This window comes from Chaetura pelagica, unplaced genomic scaffold (assembly GCF_000747805.2).
Source record: "Chaetura pelagica isolate M959 unplaced genomic scaffold, ChaPel_1.0 scaffold85, whole genome shotgun sequence".
NCBI lineage: Eukaryota > Metazoa > Chordata > Aves > Apodiformes > Apodidae > Chaetura > Chaetura pelagica.
This window is the reverse complement of record NW_009953505.1, coordinates 3273331-3282750: the sequence shown is the minus strand read 5'-3', so window position 1 is coordinate 3282750 and position 9420 is coordinate 3273331. Positions and strand designations below refer to the sequence as shown.

General features: G+C 41.2%; 1 protein-coding gene across 1 annotated transcript in view; it reads right to left on the bottom strand.

Annotated features, from left to right (window-relative positions):
* ACAT1 (acetyl-CoA acetyltransferase 1) overlaps positions 1-9420 on the bottom strand; it is a 17383-nt gene that overhangs the window by 5611 nt on the left and 2352 nt on the right. The window contains exons 2-7 of the mRNA XM_009999426.1: positions 9216-9417; positions 8004-8051; positions 4652-4769; positions 3730-3825; positions 2340-2440; positions 393-536 (exon numbers count right to left, since the gene is read on the bottom strand). Of these exons, the coding sequence (XP_009997728.1) occupies positions 393-536; positions 2340-2440; positions 3730-3825; positions 4652-4769; positions 8004-8051; positions 9216-9417 (709 nt within the window). The remainder of the gene's footprint in view (positions 1-392; positions 537-2339; positions 2441-3729; positions 3826-4651; positions 4770-8003; positions 8052-9215; positions 9418-9420) is intronic.

Below are 9420 nucleotides of genomic sequence, written 5' to 3'. Positions count from 1 at the left end.
ATAAACACGACAGCCAGCTGAACCATACAGAGCAGATACCCTCAAAGACACCAAGTAACTTGATCTTTCCCACAGAGGGACAGCAATCTATCAGTGGCAGAAATTTTTATCATTCTAAAATCCCTGCTCTAGGCTAGTTAGACTTCAGTCAGAGATTGATAAATATTAACACACAGTTTGATGTTCTGGTTTGGTCTTCTGTCTAGCCCCTCCATTATAGTTATTACAGGAAGCCTAGAAATTGAAGACTTTTTCCTCCTCTGTTAATGTTACTCCTCATTTCTAGGTTTGCTGAAGGAAGCAGTTTCACAATTATTGTAAGCCAGCTCTTCAAAGCTGCATCAGACTGATAATCTATGGCTGATACTTCAGTACTGTGCAGCAATATTTACCATATGGATATGGTTATAAGCATCTGTAAGCCCATCTTTTACTATCAGGTCTTCCAGCTTTACTCCTCCATAAGGTGTTGATCCTCTGCTCATTGTATAGGGAACATTAGACATGCTCTCCATTCCACCAGCAATCATTACATCCTGCTCAAAGGAAATAGGTTAAAATTATTAAAAATGCAGTGTGTTCTCTGTGATTTCTTGTAGGAACAAATATTAGCAAAAGCTTAAGCCTTTATATTATATATATTATTTATATTTCAGAGCAGTCTTAGAGAAAAAGAAAAAGAACACCTTTATGCACTTAAAAAGTAAAGAGCAGGAACAAGAGCTGAAGACAGTTAATCCATGCTGACAGAGTACCTGGACTTCTATCTTGTATGTAATTTTAGAAAGCTGCATGAGCCATGTCAGTCCCTTGTACTTTTACTTCCAAAGCTTCCAAGATAAAATTATAATTTTTACTTGAAACAGTTAATCTTTCTGTAAATTTCTCATTTTTAGTCTCCATTAGTATCTCCATATCCCTATGGAACAAGGAACAGTCAGAACCTAAGAGACCAATAAGGAGAGGCAGAGACATGCAACTACCTGCAGTTCTACATATTGTTTCATCTCACTATGTAAAGAGAGATGACTTACAATGCAGTTTTATCATGTGAAAAGCCAGAAAAAAAAAGGAGACATTAATAATTTATGATCACTGAACTTGAATTAAGCCAAATCATCCTGAGTATTTATATATGGGTACATGTTTCAAGCTGAGGAAAAAAAACAACCTAAAAAAACCTACAACAGCAAAGCTGTTCATCTGACTGTGAAGAACAGACATGGTTATATTTAACAGCATATTTGAAATATGGATAAATGCAAGAAAAATACAAACACAGCACTGTAAGTCTTTGAGAGTTCAGTAGTGCTGTTAATAAAAATATAGAAAGGTATTTTACATCAAAAAAGCAGTAAGAAAGAAAAAGACTGAAGCTTTTTGTTTATTTAAATTCAGACTCAGGGAAGCAATGGTTTGTTTCAGAATAGACTGTAAACTAGATCCAGAAACAGTGACATAAAGTAATAAAGAAAAGAAAGAAAGTAGGAGACAAACTGGAAAGGCAGATAAATCAGAAAAGCAGCTGACATATGGAAGCAGCAACAGATCAAAGGAACAAGAGTCCCTGGCATTTCAACTTAATAAAATGAAAGACCTGGAGACAGAGGCAATACAATTGTTTATATGATCATCTACAATGATTCAACCCACTGGGAACTATCATGACTTTCATACCACAGACACCTCACGGTCTGCAGCCAGGAAAACAAGCAAATACCAAAATCCGCCATAATTTATAGCTCTAAGATACTAATAACTGGATCATCTCTGCTTTTGCTGAGACTGGCAGCACAACACATATGATTAGCAACAACAGATTCTGCTTCTTCTAAAACAATATGAAAGCTTTTAATGTACTTGGAAACAGCCTTGCTTTCATATGCATATTTAAATAATTTAAGTGTTTAAAGTGTCTGAAAGTCAAGATTAAAAATGTTTCCTCAAAAGCTAAGTCTATAAAAATTACTTCAGTTTCTCAAAGTAGAGAGCTTGAAATTTCCCTTAAATTTTTTTGGGGGGGAGGGGTGACATGGGGCAGGGAGCAGTAGGGAGAGGATCTAAATAGCAAAGAAAAAAAAATCCACCTTATTTGTTCAGCTCTAAAAATGTATCTGGCAATTTCCTAACTATAATACTTATAATTTTGTTTCTGTTTTATTCAAAAAAACACACTTAAGTGTCTATAAAACTAAGTTTGCATAAGCAAAACAAAACCTTGCTCATTAGCTTTGTTATCCCACATCAAAACACAGCCGCAAATCAAAGAGCACAGTCATTAGGAGGACAGGATCTACAACATTAGCTTTTTCCACAAAACAGCACTAAAATTCACATACCTGACTACCACACATCAGGCTTTGTGCTGCCAGCATGATAGATTTCATTCCTGAAGCACAGACTTTATTGATAGTTGTACAAGGAGTGCCGATGGGTAGACCTGAGTCAAATAAGTTGTACAAACAATGTTCTCATTTGAAGGGTAGACTGACACTTGATTGGTGTTTCAGCTATATTTCAGATGGGATCAATTTTTACCTGAGCTCAGGGTGTTCAGCTTGCACTGTTTAGCCTGCCAGGGCAATTTATCTACCCTCACTCCTAATTACTATCCTTCTTGGAGACTCTTTGTTTTTTGCCCCTTTCCAACAACAGATTCAGGATAAGGGAACAAGCAAATGAAGAAACATAGAAGACCAGGGAAGCAACTCCAGAACTCTTCCTCCTCGTGACACCCCGATCCCTGCCTCTGAAAACATTCAAGACTGAAAAGGCATAAACAAGCTGTAGAATTTAGCAGCTGGCAATAAGACAGACATCAAAAGTATGGGGACTCTAAATGCAATACTGAACAAGACCAGGTGTTGGTGTCATTCACAGGCTTATTACTGAGTTATTATTCAGTGTTACAATAGCTTTGGGCTCTGCTGTCTGCAACCTGGCTCAAGATCATTGCACCACTGCCTCTGCCCTGGGCTTGCTCTCTAGTATGGTGGGTTTGCTACCAGCAAACCATCTGCATAGCAGCAGCGAGATGGGGAAACCAGCCAGCGGAAAGAAAAGAACCATATTCAGCCCTTCCTTCAGCAGTTCCCTCTCTTTCAAAAAAACACAGGGGCAGAGTCAAGAAAGTATCCAGCTCTTTCCTGACCTGCAGGCTTCCTAGAGTCACGCTAAGGCATGGAATTCCATCCTCGCAGAAAAAGGGAAAAAAAAAATAATTCCTGTGCCCCAATAACATACATGCTGCAGTTAACATTAGAGTGAATCCTCCCAGTGAGAGCCCCAGACTCCATTCAAAGATGAATGTACTGACATAAGTCTTATCTGCAGTTCAAGGAAATTCACTGGCCCAATAAGGCTTGAGTAATGATGCACAGAAGAAATAAAACTCTGTATCATTAAGAACTCGAAGAGCAGCATCCATTAACTCATTAGTGTAAAGTGCTGTGCAAGTAGCAGCCTGGTCTCCAATACTGTCTTCTCCAGGTTCTGCAAACACCACAGGCAGCAACATCCTATGTGCATATGAAAAGTGATTCCTAAAGATGCCAATTAGGCATGCTGTACTCATGTTACATACATACACCCTTCACCCACCACGGGGAAAAAAGCAAACAGTCTTGACAAAAGGCTGGGCACCACTCTGCTTCAACTCATAGCTTAGTAATCTACACTCTCTACATAAAGATAGAAAACCTCTAACCCCAGTATCAACAGAATAAATACCTGCACCCAAGACTGCCTGTCTTGTCGGAGCTTGTCCTTGTCCAGCCTGCAAGACATTGCCCATATATGCTTCTTTCACTTCTTCTGCAGGGATGCCTATAAAACAAAATTGTTTTGATTCAGGATGCTTTGCACAGAAGATGTAACTCCCTTTTACAAACCTTCCCATTTGGACCTTTCTATCAGAAACTGATGAAACATGTAATTTCCACCTGAAATGCACCCCTGTAGTGTACATCCAATATCCTTACCCTCATACTTATGAAACATGGTGCACTGGTGACACTCCCAGAAAAGAATTCCATTAATGCCCTGCAGAACAAGCTAACTAAAGCAAACATTTCCAAGTCTCATTAGTTACCCAAGAAGCTCACTTTCCATGGATGGTTAAATGCATAAGACTTTCTACCTGCCACAATTACATCTAAAGAAACCATTCTGTTGCTTTATTTAACATGGATGAGCCAAGGCCACAGAACCTGCTGTCACCCTACAAGAGGCCTCCTATTCCCGCTGCATCTCTAGCAACAGCCCAGTTGTCCAAGTTCCTGTAATATGCTGTTTCAAGAAGCTAAATTTGTAGAAATTAACCCTTCTCTCCCCCCAAACCAATTTTTGCCAATGCGAATCCATCAGTATGTCCTACAAGCAGATGTGCCCATATGACAAATAAGCAGGCAAAGGAAGTGCCACTGGTTTCAGCAAAGTAGCCTTTCCATCCACTTAGGTGTGTCAGAAACCCCCAGATCTGGATTAGCACAGACATGCCTAAGGAATGTTCTGCTCCTAGAAGCAGCACTTAATTCAGATTGAAACAAAGCCCAACAGTCAACTTTACTTTAATACTATTTGTAGATACAGACTTAATAGCGCCACAGGAGCAGAAAATCCTGTTCTGAACCAAAAAATAAATTACATATACCTGCTCTGTCAATTGCTCCCTTAATTGCAATGGAACCAAGTTTAGTAGCTGGCAGTGACGAAAGAGATCCTTGGAAAGATCCAATTGGTGTCCTTACAGCACTTGCTATCACCACTTCCTAAAAGAAGCACAAGTAAAAGTTATGGTCTGTCTCACATATCAACACATGTAATTTACTCTTTTTTATTTATCCACTTTACATTCTCTTTTGTCCTGCAAGTTTTTCAGAGCACTACAATAATCTTGATTAATGCATGCAGCATGGGCAATAAATATAAGATTGGTGTGCAGCTGCAGGACACTAGCTTGGGACCATGGAGCTGTGGTGAGATGATTCCCATGGTTGGAGTGCTGCCATACAGGGATAAGAGCTCTTTAGGAAGGACAGTCCAAGAATACAAAGGGGGGTGGGGCGGCGGGTGTATTTGCCCTTTATATGCCAGAACAGCTGGAGTGCGTTGAGGTCAGCCTTGGGATGGATGACACTTGCAAGAGTCTCAAAGGTCCTGAAGTGGGGGGTGTGAAGGGTCAAAGATACCTGGTTAATGTTCTAGGATTAACTTCTCCAAGCTCAAGAGCAGTAAATTCCAACAAGCAGTTAGTCAGGTAAAAATGCCAGGACTGCATGGATGACCACAACTCATACAAAAAAAGGAAGCATAGAGAAGGTAGAAACAGGAACAGGGAACCTGGCAGATGCTGTCTGAGCATGCAGGGACAAGGTTACAAAAGCCTTGCCCAATTGAAATTTAATTTGGCAAGGGTTGTCTAAGGCAACACAAAGGGCTTCCATAAGCACCCAGAAAGCAAAAAGAAGTCTTGTGAAAATGTGGGCCTGTTGCTGAATGTGACAGGGGGGACACAGGACATGAAAAAGTCTGAGGTACTGAATGCCTTCTTCACCTCAGTCTTCATTAGTCACGAGTAGTAACATCAGCCTTCAGCAATGCCAGGACACAAAGACCAGGAGGCTGGAGCAAGGAACATGTATCCCTGGTGAACAGGGATCAGGCGAGGGAATACTTAAGCAAACTGGATATACAGAAATCCATAGTCCCTGTTCAGATGCAACCATGAATGCTGAGGGAGCTGGCTGATGTCTTTGCAAGGTCACCCTCAATAATCTTGAAGTGGTCATTGCAGTTGTGAGGTGCCCAAAGACTGGAGAAAAGGAAACACCACTCTTATCTTCAAAAAGGGTGAGAAGGAGGACACAGGGAACTACAGTCTAACCAGCCTCAATTTGATCCCTGGAAAAGTGATTAAACAACTAGCTCTAGAAGCCATTTCCAGGAATATGAACAAGAAAATAATAAAGCATCATCAGCAAAGATTGACCAAGGGAAAGTCATGCTTGACCAACCTGATAACCTTCAAAGATTAAATTACTGTCAAAGATGAGGGGAGAGCAGTGGACATTGTCTACACTGAAGTAAGGCTTTCAGCACTGTCTCCTGTATAATCCTGACACAGAAGCTAAAGAAGTATGGGCTAGATAAGCAGACAGTGAGGAGGACTGAAAATTGGCTGATTGGCTGTGGTGATCCATGGCACGAAGTTACTGGTTGGAGGACAGTAACTATCAGTGTTCCCCTAGGGTTAATACTGGGTCCAGTCCTGTTTAAGACCTTAATTAATGATCTGTATAATGGGGCAAGAACATACCTTCTGAAGGTTTGCTGGTGACACCAAACTGGGAAGACTGACTGATACGCAAGGCGGCAATGCTGCCATCCAGGGGGACCTCAACTAGAGGATACAGAATTGGGCTGACAGAAACATTGTGAAGTTCATCACAGAGCAGCACGAAGTCCTGCACCTGGGGAGGAACAACCCCAGGCACCAGTGTACACAGGTGGCCACCCAGCTGGAAAACAGACTGGAAGAAAAGGTGCTGGGGATCCTGGTGGACATCAGGTCAAAAACAAGCCAGCGATGGGCCCTTGCAGCAAAGAAAGCTGATGGTATCCTGGGGTGCATCAGGCAAACTACTGCCAGCTGGCCAATGGAGGGGATCCTTCCCCTCTACTCAGCCCTGGTGAGAACACACCCAAAGTCCTGTGTCCATTTCTGGGCTACTCAGTAAAAGAGAGACATGAACATCCTGGAGAGAGTCCAACAGACAGCCACAAAAACAATCCAGGGACTGGAGCATCTTTGCTATAAGGAAAGGCAGAGAGAACTGAGACTGTTCAGCCTGGAAAAGAGAAGGCTGAGACACCCTACCCACCTACCTGAAAATCTGAAAGGAGGGTGCAGAGAGGATAGAGCCAGGCTCTTTTCAGTGATGCTCAGGCACAGGACTAGAGGCAGTGAGTACAAACTGACATGTAAGAGGTTCCCTCAGAACATCAGGAAACACCATTTCTCTGTGAGTGTGACTAAACACTGAAACAAGTTGCCCAGAGGGGTTGTGGAATCTCCATCCTTGGAGATATTGAAAAGCCCAGGTCCCAGCATAATGCATAAGCAGTAGTTTAAGACATGGCATGACATTCAGCTCTACACCTCAGCCCTTCAAAACAGATGTATTCTTCCTCTTATCTTCAGTGCTACATCAACATGTCTACCTGCTAACCCTCTGAGAGCAGCATGAGAACGTGACACCAAAAAGATGCATGTTTCAGCCCTCTGGCTGCCCTGAACAGCTATTGAGAACATCCAAGGAACCAACTGTGCTGGCTTCAGAAGTCAGACAAACAGCTGCACAAGGTCTCACCATGAATTCTTTATTTAGAGAGACAAGCAACAAAAGAAAGAACTAGAAAAAAATTCAACAAAGACAAATTATACTTATTTAAAACAAAGGTCTGTCCCTGTAACCCCTTCTTCAATACGATTGACTCCAGTGACAGTAACATACTTGTCCTCATCTTTTATGTTTTAACAGCAAGTTGCAGGATAACATATAAAAGGAATCATAGAATGGTTTGGGTTGGAAGGGACCTTAAAGATCACCTAGTTCCAACCTCCCTGCACAGACAGGGACACCTCCCACTAGATCAGGGATAGATTAGAAATAGATCACTAGATCAGAAATAACCTCAAAGGGATTAGTTGGCATCAGCTGTACCTTCTAGTAACAGGTAGACAGTTGCATTTAGCTTAAGTTAGCTGACACAATTCTAACCAATTTTGTTCCACACGACCTAACAATTAGCAAACCAAAATAATAATAATAAAAAAACCACAAACAACAGAATCCAATTTTTATTCCAGATTTTACATTGAAGTCTGGCTTGGGTACAAGTCACATTGTCTTCAGCAAATTTTTTGTGGTAACTTTTTTTAAAATTTCAGTGACAAATTCAAAGCTGTGATTTATTGCAGTCAGGTGATGCTCTGTACTTACATTCAAAGTCCGCTGGGATGCATAACCACGGCTTGTGTTCTTCAAAGCCTAAAAATAAGAAAGTCCTCAGAATTTCATATGAAGAAAACCAATGCCATGACATTGCAATAATATATCATTTTCATAGAAGTCATTATATTAAAAAATAACATCTAAGCAGCACTAGAAAAATAGTTAATTAAAAAGCATAACAAGCTTTTAAAAAAAGAAGAATGTAGTGTAGTCTCACAGTCCCACCATAACATCTGTGACAAAATATTTTCTGAAAAATAAACTGATACTCCTTTAAAAACAAAAAATTAATTTTTGTCAATTCTGTTATGTACACATATAACATGTGTCTAAACCAGGGAGTCATGCTATCTTGAAAAAGTTGACTAGTCCCTCTGTCTGCTTCTCTGGACTTCGGTTAATTCATTCCTAACATTAACTTCACTGCTTTTTAAGCAGTGGCAGTTTACATCTACAGCTTAATTTCATTGGCATCTCATGAACAAAATTAAGGATAATGAATGCAGAATGCTGCAACAAAAGATGATATTAAAACAAAAAAAAAAAAGAAAAAGCTACTGCCTGAGCAGACTAATCCACCAGCTACTATACTTGTCTAATTAAACACTGTAAAGATACAAAAATGCTTCTGCAGGTATTGTTTCATATACTAACACAGAGAACTTTCAGTTAGTGGTTTAAGCCACTCTCTTAGCCATTTCCTTAGACAACATTTCAGCACACTGGTAACTTCTGGTCATTGCTGATTTACAGCTCAATAGACACTCATGATAAATAACTACTTACGAACACCACAAAAACACCTTCAATTTTATAAATCAAAGAATACCTTCTGTTATTGTGCCCACAATATGAACATTTGTTTCTCTTTTCATTTTACAACCTTCAGCTAACAAAAGACAGGGGCTTTTTCTTACTGTTTTTCAATGTTTAATTTGTTTTTCCAAGCTCAGGTTGCAACAGGCAGCAAAAAGTTTGAAATGAAACTTCTCCCTGAAAATTAATTATGCCCCTGAAGGGCTTTAGTAACAGGGGGTTCAAAGGTGACAAAAAAAACCCCAAACCCAGGAACAGCAACACACCCTTGATGGTCGACACCTGAACCTGACCTTTGTAGTAAGGCAAAGCAGACAGTAAGTGCAACTGGCACCTGCTGTTTGTGCTCACGTTCTGTGCCAATTACAGGCCTTTTAAAATCACAGCACGCGATGTGGGCGCAGCCCAGCGCACGCCGATGCCTGACCCCAGGGCAGCTCTCGGTGGCAGGGACAGGATCCCCGGCACCCGCAGCGCCTCAGCAAGCGCGCACAGCAGTGCCCGGGCACTGGCTCCGCTCCCCACCTCCCGCTGTCCTTCCGGCGGGCCCGCCTCCGGCAGGTGAGACGCTGCCCGCCCGGCTCCCCTC